The 21904-nt window shown below is 41.7% G+C and overlaps 1 protein-coding gene across 4 annotated transcripts in view; it reads right to left on the bottom strand.

Annotated features, from left to right (window-relative positions):
- The window catches only part of stau2 (staufen double-stranded RNA binding protein 2), a 63708-nt gene that overhangs the window by 36739 nt on the left and 5065 nt on the right, over positions 1 to 21904 (bottom strand). For all 4 annotated transcript variants that reach the window (XR_008946948.1, XM_057013617.1, XM_057013619.1 and 1 more), the window contains exons 6-11: positions 14912 to 15071; positions 13009 to 13116; positions 8862 to 9074; positions 8576 to 8713; positions 6908 to 7036; positions 1663 to 1720 (exon numbers count right to left, since the gene is read on the bottom strand). Coding sequence is in view for 3 of the 4 variants with exons in the window: in XM_057013617.1 (XP_056869597.1) it covers positions 1663 to 1720; positions 6908 to 7036; positions 8576 to 8713; positions 8862 to 9074; positions 13009 to 13116; positions 14912 to 15071 (806 nt within the window). In the remaining variant the exon portion in view is untranslated. The remainder of the gene's footprint in view (positions 1 to 1662; positions 1721 to 6907; positions 7037 to 8575; positions 8714 to 8861; positions 9075 to 13008; positions 13117 to 14911; positions 15072 to 21904) is intronic.

Here is a 21904-nt window from a genome sequence, read left to right as displayed (position 1 = left end):
TCACATATGAGAACTACAGGTTGCAAAATCTGGATTTTGAATATCCAAATTCGAATTAGAAGAAAGAAAAACCAAACCTCAAAATCCATAGCAATGTTTCCTAATTTTTAATATGAGGAAGTTGTAACATCAAACGTTCTCTCCTAGCCACAGTGAGGGGAGGAGACTCAAAGTCAGATCACTGAAGCCTCGCCAAAACTGTCCATTGTTGCAGAGTGACGACATTTAAATCTAATACGACTATCTGTTTGTTTTCCACTCTGCTGCTCTACATCGGACCAACTATTCATTTGTCTCTTAAACTCCTCTTTCTCAAGCCGTTGGCATTCAATTTGTTGGCATCCACGGAGAAGCTGCTTGCAGAGAGTCCTTTGATCAAGCTGGGCCATCACAATGAATCACGCACAGCTACTCCAATGCATGTAAATCTGCTTAAGTGGCACCATGTCTGTGAATTCTCTGCATCTTTTACTAATTTAACAAATGCTAACTTTTGTAGATATGAAAACAGTAGAAGAAATGGAAAAATACTACTACTGCCAAACTCGGAGGAGCAGAAACCCATAAAAAGACAATCCAGTTTTGACATGATGAAAGCATATTAGATTTGTTTTTATTGGAGCTAAATTGGGCCAACTTAAAGCTATTCAATGGAGGCCAGCTGCTTTTTATACAACTTCATCTAACACTTTGATTAGAGGGACCCTTTTTTAAAAAAAAAAAAAAAAAATCTCATATGAGCCTTATATTTATTCATCCATTCATCTGTTAAACATCACTCATTTCTAATAAGGTCACAGAGGATGCTGGAACCTATTTCAGTGGTCACTGAGAGAGGCAGGAATACAACCTAGACAGGTTACTTACATTATTTTCTCACACCTAAGGGTAATTAACAGTCTCCAATTAGATTAATATGAATTTCTTGGCTTGGGAGAATCTGAAACATTCTTGATGTGAGGTAACGGTGTTGTATAAATCCTGCAACGGGACGGTAAAAAATTAGACCCATGAGATTATCAAAATGTTTCTGCCAAAAAGAGAAAGTGACACAAATCACTTAACATGCAGAATGTAAAGGACATAATTAAGCTATATACTGTAAAGTACAATACAAAGTTATTACTAGATATTTATTTTTGTGGCAAAATTGTAAAGATGATTAAGCTGCTTCAAGGTTTAAGCAGGTTTTGTGACTTTTTATGGTCTTATTTTGTCTACAGTTGTTATGTGAAAGATGGCTAAGTGGTTCATAAATATCCTCTTATCAAGCCATCATATATCCTGCTTTTCATCTTTATGTCTAAGTGTACAGGATTAAGGGCATGTATGTGTAGCACAACTCCAGTGTGATTGTGTTAATCCTTTGTGAAAGACTACTTTTTCTGCACAGGAAGGCAGTGGTGGTGGGGGGACTCCCCGGAGGGCCTCACTGTGCGGCCCTGTAAACCACAGTGAATGGGCCTCAATTCGCAGGCTCCCCACAAGGATGCATAGCCGATTAAGCTGACAGTCAGAGGCCTATTGACCAGTCACAGAGATTAAATGGCGGGTGATCTCTGTGGCTAAAACCACCTGCAGCATAGGCGGAACGATGAAGAGCAGGAGAGGAGAAGGGGAAGGAAATGGAAAGGGAACACAGGGAGACGTGCTGATACTCACTGTTACTTGTTGCTTCAGTAAATGATGCCTTTTGTCCATTCCAGGCTTTGTTGTCCATCTGCATTGATGGAGAGAAGAGGTGGTAAGAGAGATGTAGGTTCCTGAACAGACAGCTTCTTCACGCATGTCAGACAAGTCCCTTCCTACTGTTTGGGCCACAAAAAGACAAACGCTCACAAGAGGGGATGCTTTCGAAGTCTTTCACAGTCTTTCTATGCCAGCTACTTAAGGGTCAGTGTTTGGTAACTCAAAAAGCCCGTTTGGTCTTTTATCTTTCTCGTGGCATATGTCTGCTTGCATAAACATACAGAGTCACAGGTATGTGCACAAAAATGAAAAATGAATCTTTTCTGAAATGAAGGGCATGGTGGTCCACTATGAGGGCGTCTGTATGGATTACCCATAATCCCACATTGTGATGGCAGAGCATCAGGGCTCTTAACAGAAGAGACGGGGGAAGAAAGAAATACAGAAACCTGTCGTGGTAAAATAAAAAAAATGTTTAATCATTTCAGAGCTTAAGGGTTGTGTGAGGACCCAGTGAAAAGTAGGCCATTCAACTACCGTAAGTCTTATTGAGATGTTTTGTCAGGCCATCAGCTTCTCCATTGTGTCCAAATATTCTGCCTTGAGTGTAACCAGAATGGTCTTACCTCTTGCCAGGAATGACTTTTAACAATGAGGTTGCTTATTTCTAACATGCCAGGCTCATGAATCAAAAACCTTAGACATCATAACATAGTAGTTTTATGGGGATTTACAAATAAAGTAAAGTATATCTGAGCAAGAGCACTCTGAGACCAGATATGGTTTAAAAAGAAAAGAAAATGCCACAAGTAATAATAGAAGCAGTAAACAATTAGGGCTGAGTTATTTATTATAGAGATAAAGGCAAAGAAAATCTCCAACTCACTGTTAACTGCGTTGCAGTGTCTTTGGCAAAGAGTCAACTTCACAGTCATTCTGATAAGAATAAAGTGTCGTCCTTTAGCTATATGATGTGGCTGTGTGAATAAGATATATGGAATGACACATATCTAAATAATGAGCTGTCTAGGGAACAATTAATATTCAGGAAAAACCTGGTTATGCAACATCATCTTTATCTATCTATCTTTATCTATCTGAGTGTAGAAACCAATGGGCTGAATAAAGATGATGATGAAGATCAGTAGTGGGAGCCAAATACGAGGTGTCATGAGAACTGGACTGAAATTCTTGATCAGTTCTTGAATATTTGTACAGGGCTGCGCAGAAGAGACTGTGTCATGGGAGGAGTGCAGAGAGTTTTAGCATCTATGTTTTGGTTACAGCTGCTGTACTGCTGTTACAGTTCAGTGACTTATTCATGGTAAGACCTACACTAAAAATGAATTACATCGAATACACACTGTATGCTCCATTTGGGATGTGAAGAGAGTTAACGACATACATTTTGAGATAGAATTCAAAGTATCGCCTACAACTTCATAAAGATTAATTTTGTTATTATTGTACTTTAATCTGATGGATAACCATTCAATTAATATTCATATGTGCAAAAATGTGTTTACAAAGTAAATTTATCGTCATCTTTTAACCGATGACCTCTGATAAAGCAAGCGTATTGAAAACCTTTACAGTTATGTAGCACTTTATTTAATAATATATAACACAAGCTTTTCATGGGTCAACTAGTAAACCTTCTAATTGACTAAATGTCTCGGCTGGCATTTCCACTGTGATCTGAAACAGTTAGTTGATTGAAAGGAAAATTAATCAAAAGCAATTTCAATAAGTGAATAATCAAAATAGCTTGCAGCTGTATGCCTTCACCAGACAAATTGCAGTCAACAGTGTTTTTTTTCCCACACTTAGATAGTTAAAGGCATTTATTGCCTGGCATGTCTTTGTTGCTCAATTATTTTAAAGCTTAGCAGTAGAAAAAACTGTGTATTTGTATGCCATTTCATGGATGTAATATCATCCATGTTCTTCTAAAACCCTCCTGGGCTTATCATGGTGAAGGGGTTTGCGTGTGCCAATGATCCTAGGAGCTCTGTTGTCTGGGGCTTTAGGCCCCTGGTAGGGCCACCCATGGCAAACAGATCCTAGGTGAGGGACCAGACAAAGCGTAGCCCAAGACCCCCTAATTATGGAAAACAACATTGGTCCTATGTTTCCCTTGCCCGGATGCGGGTCACCGGGGCCCCCTCCTGAAGCCAGGCCTGGGGGTGGGGCACGATGGCGAGCGCCTGGTGGCCGGACCTCTGCCCATGGAGTCCCTGCCGGGCACAGCACCCGTGGCTCACCACCTGCAAGAGGGCCCAAGGGCATTGGGTGCATTGCGTGTTGGGTGGTGGCCGAAGGCAGGGTCCTTGGCATAAACTGGCTCTAGGGACATGGAATGTCACCTCTCTGGTAGAAAAGGAGCCTGAGCTGGTGTGCGAGGTTGAGAAGTTCTAACTAGATATAGTCGGCCTCACCTCGACGCATAGCAAGGGCTCTGGAACCAGTCTTCTCGGGAGGGGTTGGACTCTCTACCACTCTGGAGTTGCCAATGGTGAGAGGCGACGGGCAGGGGTGGCAATCCTCGTTGCTCCCCAGCTCAGTGCCTGTATATTGGAGTTTACCCTGGTGAATGACAGGGTAGCCTCCCTTTGCCTTCGGGTGGGGGGACGGATCCTGACTGTTGTTTGTGCCTATGGCCCAAACAGCAGTTCAGCGTATCCACCCTTTTTGGAGTCCTTAGAGGGAGTGCTGGAGAGTGCTCCTTTTGGGGGTTCCCTCATCCTCCTGCGTGACTTCAATGCTCACGTTGGCAGTGACAGTGCGACCTGGAGAGATGTGATTGGGAAGAATGGCCCCCCGATCTGAACCCCAGTGGTGTTCTGTTGTTGGACTTCTGTGCTCGTCTCAGATGGTCCATAACAAACACCTTGTTCAGGCTTAAAGGCGTCCACATGTGCACTTGGCACCGGCCGACCCAAATGTATTGCGAGGGTCTGCTGGGAACACCTGGCAGAGTCTCCTGTCAGAAGGAGCTTCAACTCACACCTCCGGGAGAGCTTTGGCCATGTCCCTGGGGAGGCGGGCGACATTGAGTCTGAGTGGACCATGTTCCGTGCCTCCATTGTTGAGGCGGCTGACCGGTGCTGTGGCCGCAAGGTGGTTGGTGCCCGTCGTGGCGGCAATGCCCGAACGTGAGGGATGCCGTCAGGCTGAAGAAGGAGTCGTATCGGGCCTTACTGGCCTGTGAGACTCCTGAGGCAGCAGATAGGTACCGGCAGCTCAAGCGGAGTGCAGCTACGGCTGTTGCCAAGGCAAAGACCCGGGTATGGGAAGAGTTCGGTGAGGCCGTGGAGAACGACTTTCGGATGGCCTCGAAAAGGTTCTGGACGACCATCAGGCGTCTGAGGAGGGGGAAGCAGTGCACTGTCAGCGCTGTGTATAGTGGTGATGGTGTGCTGCTGACCTCAACTCGGGATGTTGTGGATCGGTGGAAGGAATAATTCGAGGACCTCCTCAATCCCACCAACACGCCTTCCAGTGAGGAAGTAGGGCCTGGGGACCTGGGGATAGGCTCTCATATCCGGGGCTGAAGTTTCCGAGGTAGTCAAAAAACTCCTCGGTGGCAAGGCCCCAGGGGTGGATGAGATCCGCCCAGAGTTCCTTAAGGCTCTGGATGTTCTAGGGCTGTCGTGGTTGACTCGACTCTGCAACATTGCATGGACATCGGGGGCGGTGCCGCTGGATTGGCAGACCGGGGTGGTAGTCCCTCTTTTTAAGAAGGGGGACCGGAGGGTGTGTTCCAACTATAGGGGGATCACACTCCTCAGCCTCCCTGGTAAGGTCTATTCAGGGGTACTGGAGAGGAGGGTCCGCCGGATAGTCGAACCTCGGATTCAGGAGGAGCAATGTGGTTTTCGTCCTGGGCGTGGAACAGTGGACCAGCTCTACATCCTCAGCAGGGTCTTCGAGGGTGCGTGGGAGTTTGCCCAACCAGTCCACATGTGTTTTTTGGACTTGGAGAAGGCATTCGACCGTGTCCCTCGGAGGGTGCTGTGGGGGGGTCCTCCGAGGGTATGGGGTGCCAGGCCCCCTGATATGGGCCATCCACTCCCTGCACGATGGGTGTCAGAGTTTGGTCCACATTGCTGGCAGTAAGTCGAATGCGTTTCCAATGAGGGTTGGTCTCTGCCAGGGCTGCCCTTTGTCACCAATTCTGTTCATAACCTTTATGGACAGAATTTCTAGGCGCAGTCGTGGTGTTGAGGCGGTCCGGTTTGGTGACCTCAGGATCGGGTCTCTGCTCTTTGCAGATGATGTGGTCTTGTTGGCGTCATCGGCCCGTGACCTCCAACTATCGCTGGATCGGTTCACCGCCGAGTGTAAAGCGGCTGGGATGAGAATCAGCACCTCCAAATCCGAGGCCATGGTTCTCAGTCGGAAAAAGGTGAAGCGCCATCTCTGGGTCAAGGAGGAGATCCTGCCCCAAGTGGAGAAGTTCAAGTACCTCGGGGTCTTGTTCACAAGTGAGGGAAGAATGGAGCAGGAGATCGACAGGCGGATCGGTGCAGCATCAGCAGTAATGCAGACTCTGCACTGGTCCGTTGTGGTAAAGAGAGAGCTGAGTTAAAAGGCGAAGCTCTCGATTTACTGGTCACTCTTCATTCCTACTCTCACCTATGGTCATGAACTTTGGGTAATGACCGAAAGAACAAGATCACGGGTACAAGCGGCGGAAATGAGCTTCCTCCGTAGGGTGGCTGGGCTCTCCCTTAGAGATAGGGTGAGAAGCTCTGCCATCCGGGAGGATCTCGGAGTAGAGCCGCTGCTCCTCCACATTGAGAGGAACCTGATGAGGTGGCTTGGGCATCTAGTCAAGATGCCCCCTGGACGCCTCCCTGGTGAGGTGTTCAGGGCATATCCCTCCGGTAGGAGGCCCCTGGGAAGAACCAGGAAGAGACTAGCCGGTATGTCTCTCGACTTGTCTGGGGACGCCTAGGGATTCCTGCAGACGAGCCCAGATAAGCGGTGGGAGACGCCTTGCACTGATCTGCTCTAAGGTCTTGTTACTAATTAATAATCAAACAGCAGCAGCAGCCTGTGGTCAATATATCATTTAAGCACTCTTTTCTCTCAGTGGAGCCTTGGTCACCTACAGTACATGTAATTGTACCCAAACTATTATGCAAGAAAATAAATCCACAGTGATAGACATGTGTAAAGTGGAAAAAGAAATATAGGCTGGTTATAAGCTTACCTCTGTGGCATTCTGCTGGACTGTGGAGGCCTTATATCCGAGCTGCAGGAGCATCGCTTCTGCTGCGTTCCGCTTGGCCACCTTCTTGTTGGGACCTGTTCCCGTGGCAACCTCATTATTCACCTTGACCTGAATGCACACATATTCAAAAACAGCCAAATACCAAATAAATAAAACATAGAAGGCAGCTAAACATTATTTTCATGGCACCTACTGGCTTAATTGAGACAGAAAATGTTAAAAGAAATGCTGACAATGAGCTGCAGCTGAAAGGATTTAAGCTGAGTCAGTCAAGTAATTTATGTTTCAGGTAAAAGGCCGCAGAGCTAAGTGTCTGTTTTGCAATGAATCCCAAAACATTAAATCTGTCTGCACAGATAATAAGATGATATTTCCAAAGAATATCAGAAGTCATTAAGTTATGCAAACAGACAATTACGCTCTACAAAGAACATTCTTTGAGCCAAAGCCTGTGAAAAGCGAGGCCTCAGTGCATTAACTGTGGTCTGATGTCCTCAAGTCATTTGTGAATTAGAGGACATGCATATGAAAAATTATTCACATCACTTAAATAAATAACATAATAAATGAAAGATCACTAGCTCAAAGTCATTCTATGCTTACTGCAGCTTTTTCCAGAAACAAGTCATCGTTTGTAGGAAAAAAAACCCCGGCTCCCTTGCTTACAAAAAGAAACAATGCTGAAATATTGAGATGAGGGATTAGACAGTGGCAAGAGAACATTGACAAGTATGCAGAATTTAATGTGTATAAGCAGCTTGGAGAAGTTTGAAGCTGAATTACTGTACTGGTCCTATGGGGAGCCATGTTGATCTCATGAAAGAGGATTAAAGACAAATAATGACTATGAGTGAAAGGGGTGGACACAGTAAGAATGAACCGAGACACCAGGAGAAATACTGTGCATGTGAGTGGTGGGAAAAACCCTACAATATGTCACATGACTATGATCCATTCCACTGCTATCACCACACAGGGATTCTGGAAATATCCCAGGCAATCATTGACAGACACAACACATCTGTCAAAAACCAAAAGACCAAAAACAAAAGCTGCATGTACTGTATAAATTGCTCCATTCCTGCTTTTTCTTTTCTTGCTTTAACATTTTACTTTGTTCTATTTGCTGATGTAGTGAGCAAATCAGTAAAAATTAAATTTTGTAGGCATGTTGCAGTTTGTGTTTTCTGGTAATGAAGAGGAATGTAACTGGATCACTTTTGTTATATTAAAAGAGCAAATCCAGGCCAAAAATGAAATGTTTGAAGGCAAATGAAGACGAATATGTTCTAATGGGTATTAACCTTCCTGAAGTGTGGTTCATTTTGAGCTGGACCAAGGGGAGAAATTATAAAATGCATCTGCTTTTTTTTGTCCTGTACTCAGTTGTAATTGCTGTATTCAAATGTCCCAAATGAAATGATGTTCACTTCCCATTTTGAAGCAGCTACTATAAATGGGCAGGTGTGAATAAACTGCCTCCAGGCTTGTTTTGTTTCAGCACATTAGATGCTATGACAGGAGATTATATGCTCAGGATCGTTATTTGCTCGGCTGCCAAAGCAGTAAACAAGGACTCAGTTCCTATATTCAGAAGACTCTGTAAAACAGAAAAAGAAGCATAAAAAAAACCCCAAAGTTCTTAACCTGCATGATGAACTCACGGCGCCTGGGCATCCCCCTTTCAGACAGCAGCACATATTCAGGCTCCTTCTCCTTCTTGGCTTGCTGGATCTGGGCCAGGCGGCTAATAGGGTTCATGCCCTGCCCATAGTCTGGTCCAGTCTGGGAGAAGAGACCAGAGAACCAAATTTTCAAAAATAAATACTGAATATACTCATTGTTCTGTCATCTGCTGACGATTCCTTCTGAGGAATGCATTCTCTTCATAATTTGTAACAGCTGAGTAAAAATGTTGTCGCAGCTTTATTACCTTGAGGATGGTCTTTGTACGTTTCTTATAGTGCGTCTTGGGTTTCTCTACGGCAGATATTAAAGGAAGCTTTTTCAGGTCCTGCAGGATGGATATAGCAGCACGCTTCTTGGACAGCTTCTTACTATTGCCCTCTCCCTCAGCAGAGAACTCCCCAACAGTGACACGCGTCAGGAAGCTTTTCATATGTGGAGGGCCGCTTTCTTTCAGCACCTGTGGTTTGGGTTGATGCCAGAAAAGTATGAGGGAAGCGCGGGGCTATGTTTCAGTTTCATTTCCAACAGATTTTTCACACAGAGATGTATTAGTCCAAAAGACAGTGAAAATAAAAAAATAACAGCTTTTCAAGTGAGATTATACAAAAACATCTGTTCCAGTCCAAAAACATCTGTTCCCAACAGTCACAACCCTACCCACCAGTGTGTTATTCATATAAGAAACACACACTGACGTACAAACACGCACTGATGAGGAGCATGTTACTAGATGACAGTCCCTAGTGCTGAGGGGGCTGTTTCCTTCTTATGGCCCCTGGTCACCTGGGAGACCTAAAACAAACACCGGCTGGCGTTAGGTCATGTTTTTGCAATCACATCTACTTCCTATGCAGTCCGAGAACAGTTTGCAAGTGTAGCAGGTGGGCTTCTCCCCATACACTTAAAATATGGTGAAGGAAGAATTAGGTTTCACGTGCATATTCAGCTCAAGAGCTCATGCTAACATGGGTGCCATAATGGAGGTTTAATTCGCAGGTGTGCTCCCCTTGCTCTCCATCTTGCCACAGCAGCTGTCTTCAGTATTTCTTTACGTCACCCACTTTCTAACCCACCACTGTTCTCATTTATGCCCCATTTGTAATGTAGACAGCACAAACTGCAGCAATCAAATGATAAAGAGATTTAAATAGTGAGCGGTTCCTCATCAAATTCCTCCATCAACAGCGCACAGGATCAAACCCCAAAACAAATACTGTATTTACATCATTCATCACTCAATCAATGATTAAATGTTCATGAAACTGCCCTATTTTACACTGATGCCCAAACAAATTCTGCAGGGACCGTTAAATTTAACTACAAGCTAAAAAGAAAATACTCCACATCACATTTCTGGTCTTTGGGGCTGCGCAATTTATGCCAAATGTAGCAGAAAATCCCTTAGATATGCTACATATATCTAGGATATTCTTTACAGGTGACCACCTAAGAAGACAGAAATACACTCTGTTATGACTATTCTTATGTACAGTGTTGTTTGTTGGTTATGATTGACGAAATGGAGGCAAGTATTTACCAAAGGGCAAAACAGAAGTTCAAGTGTAGCAAGCTTTAGGAATAGAAAAATTTCAAGACAAATATAAATAAAAATCATAATCCAAATATGGTGAAAGTCATAAAAAGGAGGTGTCAAAACAATCGAAAGGATGAAATGAGTACAATTAGATACAAGCAGAGCCTTATTAAGTGGCTTAATAAGAATGTGTCATGTGGCTCAATTCAAGCTTAAACGGGATTTGATTTTGCATCTTTGCCCAGCACGATGTTTCATGGCAGGTGAACCCTGGAAATCACCATTACACATCACCTGGGGAAATTCCCACAGCACGGTAGATGGGCCCCTTTGCTGCCGCTTGTTTTCCTCATTACTCCCACAAAGTTGCAGCTAAAAGTTGTCAGTTCTTTTCAACAGATAAGCTACAGTCAGCTTTTCAGATATCAAAATATTTTAAAAAAGAATGAAGGTGTACATGGAAACACTTGGCAATCCAATGTATTCTTTTTCTAATTCCCTTCCCCTAATGTCTCATCGCTACTTATTTTTCTGTAACATGGGAGGCCAGTTCTTTTTCTTTAAATGACATTAATACTCTGAACCTTCTGAGGATCTGTTCAAGAGATCTCAGGTACTCTAGAACAGGTTGGCTATGGGAGCAGACTGGAACAATAGTGGCAACTGGTAGAGGGAAGAAAGGCTCTTTTGTGACAATGGTAGATGGACAAGCCCTAGGGGAGGCTGCTTCTTGTAAGATGGGTGGTTCTTGGCCTGGACCATCTTCTCTTGTGTCCTCTTTAGGAAAGGGAGCCTACTACCCAACACAAACAGTGATTTATAGATTAGTTCCTCTTTGATGTTGACATATCTTTCATAATGCCTCACGGGGGGGATTAAATGAGGTGACATGCTCTAATGGTGACAGCAACCCTTATCATTGCACAGGTATGGGAAACCAGACACTTGGTAGCACTGACACATGTAATTTTATGCTCCTGTGAGGGTGGGGATAAGATGAAAACACAGCTACCTTGAAAGCATTTACGTGACCATTGCAAGTTTCCTTGTGGACTGTGGTGAATGTGACAGTGGTGTACACAGAAAATTGGGTTGTGAATTACAATACTGTTCCTTTTCAATTTAACAATGGCTTGTGACAATCTGTCTTTAAGACACATACCGGTAATTGATTTACAATCCAACAACCACAAATCTGCAAAGTAGAACACCTGGATGTACTTGAAGATTCCAGTCTACTCAGACTGAAAATGATAATAGCACAATCGCTGAAAATGGCATGGTGGATTATGACTCACATCAATCCAGATTAAGCCAGCTACATTTAATAATAGCAATTCCTGGAAGGGTGACCATATCTAGCTTTAATGAGAAAATACATCTCCAAAGTAATGGACAGCATTCAGGATATCTTTTAACTATGGTGTAAACTTTGATTAACATTTCACATAAACATACAGTTAAGACTTTCCCTCCCTTCCTTCTATCCCAGTTTCCATCTCCTCTCACTCCCAATAATGTCCTTTGACTGACTAGAAAGATAGAGGTTCAGTGAAGGGAGTTAGGGTGTATTTAGAGTAAGCTGAGCCTCTCTTGTTTTTGGCATCATGTAGAGCTTAGTGAGGAAAGACAAAAAAAACAAATATTGGATGTGTCAGCTGAATGAAAACCAAGCAGAAAAGACACAGAGGGTCAGTAGAGGACATGTTGTACATCTCTTTGCTCTTAAAAAACAACTGGCAAAGGAATCTGGTGGTAAGACTCTGTAATGTTGAGCAGAATATAACTATGCATGTACATCAAGGTAGGGACCATTTGTCCTTATTCGTTGGGAAATTAGCACAACACTTGTCACCTTTCATGTGACTTTTACAAAACTCATCGGGCAGCTCACATATGAGTTTTCTAAAGCTGCCAGCTGTGTTTTTTTCTTAAAAAGAATTAAAACACTTGTTACTAAATAGAAACCATAACAGCACTCACAGAGGTGCACAGGTGGATTGAGAATTAGTCATTCTACAAATCACTACATGCTGAGTATTAAAACAGATAAAGAATGCAGTGACGTGAAAAGGAAAATCCCAAAGATGCTACAAAGCACTAGGGTTTCAATATCAATTTCCTTCATACTCAGGAGTTGCTGCACCTCCACCAAGCTGAGGCCTGCTCTTTTTTCAGCTGCAACAAATTTATATTATATTACAGGGGTTACCCTTCTATGCTAATAAAATGTTTCATTAAAATTTGTCATTATTGTGCTTTGATCACAGATTACCTAAAAACACAATGTCACAAACTGCAAAAACAACTTTCGGATATTGATTGGAGATTCTTTTCAGTTGGTGCAGAAGCAATAACACCCATCTGAAAGTACCGTACTCAAAACAGGCTAAGTACTGAATTTTTGTAGGTTCGATGTGAAAATCCCCTCATGGAAACACTAATGTAATGCTTTGGAATTAAGATCATTTGATGCCTGATTTGAAGACATTTCAGGTCAATTGGCCCACATTAATGGCCTCAATGATCCCAATCAGTGGCATTTGTTTCAATAAGGAGAACAAGGTCATTAATATGTCCCTTTTTCCCTGTTCCTCTGTTAATGCAACCACAATTAATTCCTAAAACACACTAAATGCCAAAAGGCACATTTGAAATCATTATATGCTGGGCTGTTAGGTCATGGCAATATACATAATAAAAGTGCCATAACCGATGCATGGTGCTTGGAGAAAACAAAGTAGAAGTATAAAGAAAAACAATTGAAGCCACTACAGAATAACAGTATGTTGATAGTTCTAAAAGCCTGGATAAATTCTCTTGTTTTATATTATCAAATCTGTTCTGAACACCTCACCTCAAAATTGACACATAAATTCTTCTTGAGAGCAATTTCGTAGACCAAGCTGATCTCTGATTTGCTGGCATCACTACTGTCATCACTCTCCCCTTTATCTTCTGTGTTCTGTGAAGAGATGAATAATAAAATCATAATTTTTTAAAAAGTCAGTGAAAAAAAGTGGATTTTATTTTGAGGACACGTCAAGTTTCTGCAATCATGAAGTGAAGTTGTAAAACAACAACACAAATATTAAATACCAAATGAAATACAATCAGGAATGGGTCAGTAGGAAAGTACCAACCCGGGTCAGCGAGATAACTCTGCCATCTTAAAAATTAGTTATTTTTTTGTCATACGACAAAACTTTTAAAACCAGTGAAGTAATTCTGGAGTTAATGATGTTTTAGATTATGGTTCAAGATTTTGGTTATTTTGTTTAAAGATCAGACACAAATCACTTATTTTTCACTGAATGTAATGAAGTGAAGGGTGGGTAAAGTCGATTTGTGAGAAATCGAGTTTACACTAACCAGATTATATCATCAGTCCTGTGATGTGAGTTTTCTTGGTGCCGATTGTCTGAAAACACGAGCTGTCTTGAACTTCTTTTAAAGGTTCACAGCTTTGTCAGATTGGGTCTTAATGTCTGTGGTCCTTTGCCCTGTGGGCTTCGTCTCCTCCCTGATTGTGTAACTTGATACAACATGTGAATCACACCAACATATTAGACAGGAAACATGGTCACATGGTACAACATTCACCAAACACACATCCAAAAGGCAGCTGTGTGGTTGTGTGTGTCTCTGCTGTTTTGCTACATTGATTGTGTCTTTTGTATTGTATGTCGAACCTCTGATGACAGGATGTCACATGTTGTTTATGAGCTGCTTATGTTAAACTGTGTGAATAATAGTTTGAATACCCCTTGTGATAAGCGCTTCTATCAAAGGCAGCTGGACTGCTGTTATCTTGTTAGTTGCCTTGGATTGAATCATCTGCAGTGACCAAAACCGCCATATATAGATCGAATTATGAACAGGAATGGCCAAGCAGAAACTGACAGAGACAAATGATAGATAGAATTTTGCTGTAGCTTCTTATAAATCATTATCTATTCCCGGTGAAATTGTGAGCTGGTTCAAACCCAAGGAACACTTGGAATTTATCCCCTTTATGACGTGACTATGGATAGATTTAGTCAGTGTGTAACAGTGTGTACAGAGTCTGGACAGAAAGCTTAATAAAACAGACAGATATGATTGTGTTTCATTTGTATACATGTGTTCCATTGGTGGTAAAAATTAAGTTGCAGCATCAACATGATTTCTGGTCTCTTAAAACCTTTGTAACCTATAGTGATAGAAACACTATGCTCGAGGGTGTCCACACGTAAGAGCACACACCCACGGCCAGAGAGAATGTAAGAGATACACTGCAGACACAATGTGTCTCAATTTGTAAAGCGACAGCAAACAAAAGACACATTTGTGGAGGACGAAGCCATGAGACAGTAAGTCTGACAGGCTGGAGGAGCCACGGCGTTTAGATTACCATCACCAATGGGAAATGTTGGGTTTACAGTTATGTCTGGTGGGAAATGTGGAAAGATATGGTGACATTAGAACTAGGTAGGAAGAACTTGGGCAAGATAACAGCATATCCAAACATTCAAGGTGCCATAATTGACTGGAGGTCAAGAGGTGTGAGAAATGGAATAGCCTTCTATAAATACAAGGGATGACAGCTCACCGAGGCTGAAAAGAAAATATTGCTTTAGACTTTTTTTACTTACAAATTAATAACTTGCGATGAATAAAACATTTTCCTGTAGAATTAATTATATTATTTTGGAAATTAAAGTAGAATATCTCAGAAGAGTATCTCAGAACAGTCTTTTTCTGTTTTATTAAGTGTTTACCTGTGGGGGCCTTTCCGGGATGGGTTCATTACGCAAGGCTTGCAGAGCCTTCATGGCAGCGCTGTGTCTGGCTGCTTGGCGGGTACGACCTTCTCCAATAAATTCATGACTGCCCACAGACAGCTGCACATAAAAGAACTTAGGAACGGGATAATGGTACCTGGAATTCACAAAACAAGAGGTAGGATGATTTACCATAAAATATCCCAACTCATAAGTTTGGTACAGCACATGAGCAACGTAAAGGGAAGGCTCCACTATTGTTGGCCATACATCACTTTGCATAATTTATGCTATTCTTAAATTAAAGGCACACCACTTCATCAGGGTCAATTACTACACAATAGTCAGTTGGCCAACCACTTGACAAATGTTTTGCTATTGAATCTGAACTTAGGGATGCCTAACAAAGCAGAGAGACATATATATCCTCTCTTCTTTCTTCTAGCACTGGACATAGATTTTCTTCTCTTTCTTTGGGTTCTGACAGAGTGGGATTGAGCTGTCACAGGGCAGATTTAGAGGTCTGGAAGTCTGCATGTGTTAAACCCCCTCCTGGGTCAAGGGTAGACGGGCTGAGAATGTCTAATGGGGAGAGAACAAGGAAAGAGAAATAGGCCTAGTGGGAAACTAAGATGAGAAGAGAGCAATCCATACTTGTTAATATCCATCTCCGGGTACTCTTTTCTGTTGCTCTTTTATTTGTATTCACAAATGCATACATCCAACACATGTGGAAGACCAATGAAAAGCAGCAGATGTTTTCTCATCCCTGTCCACACATAGTTTTTAATGATTTCCCTCTTAAAGAAATATCCCACAATGTCTGTCGGCAAATAATTTAATGCAAGCTGTGTGTTTGTGAATCTAGTCCTTATGTATTTGAACTGCAGAGCTACAAAAAGATTATTCACTGAAATTGTAACACAAGAACACTGTAGTATGCTTAAAAACAAAGATGACAATGTATTTATGGCTCTTACTCACAGATTCTTTGACATTTTCAGCCATGATGAAGTTAGAGTGGTGCTTGGATTGAAATGATCACATACTTCAAATCAATGATGCTTCACGTTGAAAACCATATATTAAGACAAAAGGTGAAAATCATCTGTAGTCAACCTACACCCACTTGAAAGGCCAGGTTGGTTAGGAATAACAAATACCTTTTGATAAACATTATTCCATCCCTATCTCCTTTTTTTGCTCTTACAATGAGTCACTATTTACTCTCAAAATTCCAGCAGATCTTTCTCTAGCCTGCAGCCCTTTACTCATCCCTCTTCTCTCTACTCCCCCTGGGCACGAGAGCCTAGCCTGGGCGGAGGCCTGCTAAGCCTTTGCGTCAATACTCCCGCGTCAATTGTGGCCCCAGGGTCTCGGAGGAAATGCCAAGTGCAACATGGTTCCGGCCAACCGTGCTGAGCTGAGATCGGAACAACAGGAGCTGGAGCACTCAGTACAGGTGCAGAGGGAAGGAGAGAGGGTTAAGAGAGAGGTAGGAGACCGGAGGAAAAGAAGAAAGGGGGGGTAAGTTAACAATGGAGGAAAGAAGGACATAGAGGGAGACCTGTGGGAGACCCTGTTCCATGATGTGGGAAAGTAACACAAGCAAGTCTTCTATAAAAACAGAGAAACGTGCACACCTTAATACTATGCAGAAAAAAGTTAGCCCTCTCTTTTTGTTATTTTCTTTTGGGGACCTCGACCAGAACACCTGTAGACAGTGTGTGTACACTGCTGGGATAGAAAAAAAGGGTTTATGATGATGCGTGTGTATTTGTGTAACTCTCGGACATAAAAAAAAGAATGCTCAGTAAATGGTAACTCATCAGAAATTACTAATGAGAATCAATATGGCTTTGACGCTGTGAGGTAACGCATTCCGGGAGAAGTTAGGGTTGCAGTTGATCTAAGTAATTCAAAGGTTGTGTGTATGAACACACTAAAAACACACTCAAAGGTCAGCACACGAGCTGCCTGGAAAAGGAAAGATATGGCATTACAATTATGAACACTGACATTTTACCCGACACATTTTTCTCTGGTGGTAAATACTCTGACTTCATTGACATTTCCATTACTAATAGGACAGGAAATACATCCCTTTACCACCTGAGACTATCTCCAGACCTGCCTCATCTTGAAGTAACAGGAAATTAATCAAACTTGAAAAGGAAATAGCTGATCATTCAGTTGTCTAAACACATTTGAACCTCTGAAAATAGAGGTACTTCCCATAAAACTGCTACAATTCCCATAAAAGTAACAGACATATTTATGTGAAACCTCTTGAATTGAAACTAAACTAAAAAACTAAATTGACTGCACTTTGATCACATCTTGTTTTACTTCAAAACCACTACATTGTACAGAGGCAAAGTGATCAAATCTGTCATGGGCCTAACTGCATGTCTCCCTTGACTTCAGAAAATCATCATCTGAACACAGAGTTTATATTTATCAGACTCTCTTGTTTCAAGACTAATTTCCCCACCAATCCAAGAATGAAAACACAATCCCTCTACTATTGCATGTATGCGACATTACATACATGACAAATGACATTACGTCTGTTACATCACTGCAGTTTCGCACAATGTCCTGGAGGGTTGCAACCAAACAGTGAGCACCTACTAACAAAAGGGAGATAGTGATTAATCAATTTCTTGATTAAATTTACAAGAGTGGACCCCTGGATTTGCCCAGTGGGAACAAATTCTGTTGTAGTGGAGGGCAGAAACTGGGCCAACAGAACACAGACAAATGACAAGCCAGAAATGAGGGGGTGGACTGACTCACTGTCTTTCAGTTTCACTCAGACCATCCAGACATCGCCTGGCCACACATACACATATCACAATTATAAATGTGGGGGTTCTTCTGGGTGGTAGGGGCATTTTGGAACAGCTCACTCTTCCACCAGCTGCACTTTCTTCAAATCTTGTGTTCAACCTTTACTTGATTTCTTTCCGACCCTTATACATCATTTCCTTTGTCCTTAAGTGAGTTGCGTGTTCCTGCCTTACTCCAACGGGAAAACTATACTGTGGTGTGAAAGGAAAAACACTATCCCTGCATTAACATGACCAACAAAAACAAGACTGACCTAAATTCATAACTTTCATCCTCTTTAATGCACTTTGTAAAAACAAATCTAAAAACTTTAAATTATCATTTTGAGACAAACTTGTATGAAGGTCCCTACAGATTTTGCTGCCATGATATAGAGATATTGTAATATAAAATGAGTTTAGCATCAATTGAGTGTCTATCTTAATTAACATTTGTCATTAAAGGGTTTTCAGGGGGGCAATTAAGATATTGTCTTATTCCATGTTCCAGAGTTGCTCTTTTCTGCAGAAGACACCTGGTGTCTGTGTTTAGCTGACAACAGCCATTTTTTTAAATTACAATTCCCAGCTTGACAGCACTCGTTTTTATACTGTTTGTGGTGGTTTTGATTTTGAGAAGTTTAAAGCCACTTTTGTGTAAGCTCTGTAATCAACGTTCTTGCCCTCCTTCCACGTCTGACTCATGAGACGTCAGCACTATCCAAACAGACCTGTCACACTTGATTTCAGAGTCACAGATAAAGAGCTGTTATTATTTGTGAACATATTAACAATACAAAAACACCAACAATTACCCTTACAAAACCTTAAGAATATAAGATTGCAAAATGCTAAAGTCTTTCTCAGTCTGTATGCCCTTCTGATGCCAGCTGTCAGGCTTTGGCTAGCTAATGAGAATGGCTGGCTGGGGATCAATCTAAAAATCAGACCCTGCTGTCCTCATTTAGAATACTGTATTGTGGCCTGCTGTGTTGTATTTTTGCAATAATTTGAGAAGAAACAATACCTGCCTGTTTTTGCCAAGTTGGTCAGACTCAAGACATTTTGCAAATGTGTTTTCCCACTTTCTTTATACATGAGGATTTATGAGGGCAAGATGTGGCATGTTTTACTAACAGGCACTTCTCTTTTCTTAGTGACTCCTTCATTCAGCAGCAAGATGCAAATCTGGTTCCATTTTGTAGTTTGATATTGATTTCCAGCAGTGTATGATGGCCATGTGAAACTACTTGTGTCCAATAGTGTCCAATGCTAGAAAGATTTTAAAAAAATAAAATAAAACATAGAACATTTTTTTGATAAAAGGCTTTTTTCTTTTGGGATTCTCAATGGGTTTCCTGTATTGACAGTATTGTCCTGACAGTATTGATAGTACTGTCAATACAGTACTGCCTTAAAACAAATCTCCACTGGCCACTTGTGACTGAATATCACTTACCCTCCTGTAAATAAACACAAACATCATTGCTGTTTGCAAAACCCAATCCAACATCAGTCCAATTTCCCCCTGCTTTTTAACCGCATGGTTCCTAGTCTCCTCAACTCTGCTGGACTTGCTTGTATTTTGGGGAGGTTTCTTTCCTACTGTAAATAATACTTACTCATCATACTTTTCATGACAAAGGTGAAGTTAAACTACCCTAAAACATTGTGTACACCAAACCACTGTGGGTAGAAGAAGCTGAAGGTGGGGAGGCTACACGCTCAGAGAGCATTTTGCATACACATCATTAACTTTGTTTCTTATAGGAAGTATATAATTTGGGTATATTCTGAGTGCTAATCTTGCCTGGCCCCTTGAGTTCTGACCAGATGAAAGATATCAAGGGAGTAGTCCCATTATCTTCCAGTGACAAAAGAGGTTTGTTTTTATTATGTAGCCAAAGCTAAAACCTGCATACATTTTAGCAAAGCCAAGAGAAGAGAGGTGCAAACACCAAACTCCATCAGTAAGAGGAAAGATAAAAGGGAAGACTGGACTTCTGTGTCATTGACTCTGTTCAGTACAAATCATTCTAATTCTTTTTTATCTTGGACATGTATTCCACCCCAAATCTCAGCAATAAAACATGACTATTAGCTTACACCCCTTTGAACAATTTGGACACATTTGTTCTTTGTTCTGGCATTCCGCCCTTGGTCATTTATGAACCATCTGTGTGAATGCATTCAATTTACCATATTTTTGCGACCATAAGGCACACTTAAAAGTCTTACATTTTCTCCAAAATGGACGGGACACCTTATAATGATGTGCGCCTTACGTGTGCATAGAGTTCCAAAATCTGTAAATGGTTTTCGGCTTGCCAGCTTTTGCAAAAGTCATTTCGGATTCATTTTGTTCATTTCGAATACAGAAGATGAGGACTTTGATGGATTTGCAGATGAGGATTGATCAAGAAATAATGTGAGTACATTGCTAAATACACGCTAGCATGCATGTTTTAAGCTAGCGTACCAGTATGTTTTACCATGCCTGCGCCCTATAATAAAAATATACTACAAAGCCTGTACCTTGTGGAAGTTAGCAGCTTCCTATTGTTTTTAGAAAGCGGCAATGGTGTGACTGATAAGAAATAAAACATATCTGTATCATGTGTGAGTGGGTGAAAAGGCACACAGTGTCCTGATTACGCCATATGAGACTGTGTGACCCAATGGGTAAAAAAAAAATAAAATCAACTTGAGTGGGACAAAGTGAACAATGATGAAAGGAGACTATGTGTGTGTAGGAGAACTCAGAGGACATAACTCCACACAGGAATAGAGGACAGGAAAGTTTGAATATAGGAAAGTGTTCATGGGCAGGTTTGCCTTTCTGTGATCCAGACTGGCCTAGTTAGATTTTTTTGTGTAGATGGGCACCTTGGATTTTGCAGTCTGGTATTACTAACTTTCTGCAGGCTTCAGATATTCATTAGGTCTAAATCTAAATAGTTACGTAAATTTTGCATTACTTCTATTTAATTCCAAGAAGGGCAATAAGCTATAGCTTAAGCATGTGTCTGCACATGCTACACAGTGATAAGTGAAGTGAGTCTTTGAATTTGTTATACAACTACATCTTAAATGTTTTCTGAATCCTCCATAGTACTGCTCATCGCACACTTCCTCTTAAAATGAGGAAGCAGTGATAACCAAAGGATTTGTTATCTATCTGTTTGTGGTATCAGCAGGAAATGTCACATCATTCAGTCCACTATTCTCACAAATGACAAAATAACAGCCCTGAAAAGGTGGGTGGCTTCACACTGTTCTTGCTCTAATGGGGAAAGTCCAACTTCTGACCGAGGCCGTCATGCATGCCTCTCCACCCCACCGGGATTACAGTCACAGGAGGAAATCTGGAAGCACCATGAATAGAGAAGCCCAGCCTGAATCATCAGAGTCAGGTGTTCCAAAGATAACAGAGGAGCCAGGAATTGGCCGTGAAATGGGTTGATGTCACCACAGTTCTTGATAGCAAAAATATTTTCCTAATTCCAAGATCATTCATGTAAAACACCATTTCCATGTAATACTTTATAGCATTCCACTGACTGACCGAGCTAGCTGATGATTCTGGAGATCTGAGGATGAACAATGGCATGGTCATGATTAAGAAATGAGTCGCTTTTTTTGACAACGATGTGGATGGCAAGAAATTATGCAGGGGCCTTTCACCATTAATAAGATTCATTAAGACGCTGATAAATGCACATTTCATATTATTGCCATATCTTCTCATCAGGGCACTTTCTGAATGAATCAATACTGGTCATGGCAGTGATTAGAGCGCTGATGGATCAAAGCCAGGCTGCCCTTTTAATGGTGAGATTTTCCATCAACATGACTCTGGATCACTCTTATTCATCATAGTAGGTAACAACATGAGCTGGTTGAAACCGCTGCAGCATCATTAAGGTGACTGATTATCAATATGGCCTGTCATGCTGGCAAAGAGTCAGTCATCTAATGATGAGAATTCATATTTAAAAAGGTCTCCCCTTCATTAGCACAGGGTTCCACTATACAGAAAGAAAGAGCCCTAAAGAAAACATAAGTGACCTTGGGAAATTGTATATTTATGTATATGTTCTATATTCACCACCTCATCCTTTTCTCTTTTTCACAAAGACTACTGAAGGCCAGACACAGC

Source organism: Takifugu flavidus, chromosome 17, assembly GCF_003711565.1.
Source record: "Takifugu flavidus isolate HTHZ2018 chromosome 17, ASM371156v2, whole genome shotgun sequence".
In the NCBI taxonomy this organism is placed as follows: Eukaryota; Metazoa; Chordata; class Actinopteri; order Tetraodontiformes; family Tetraodontidae; genus Takifugu; species Takifugu flavidus.
This window is presented reverse-complemented; position numbering and strand designations above follow the sequence as displayed.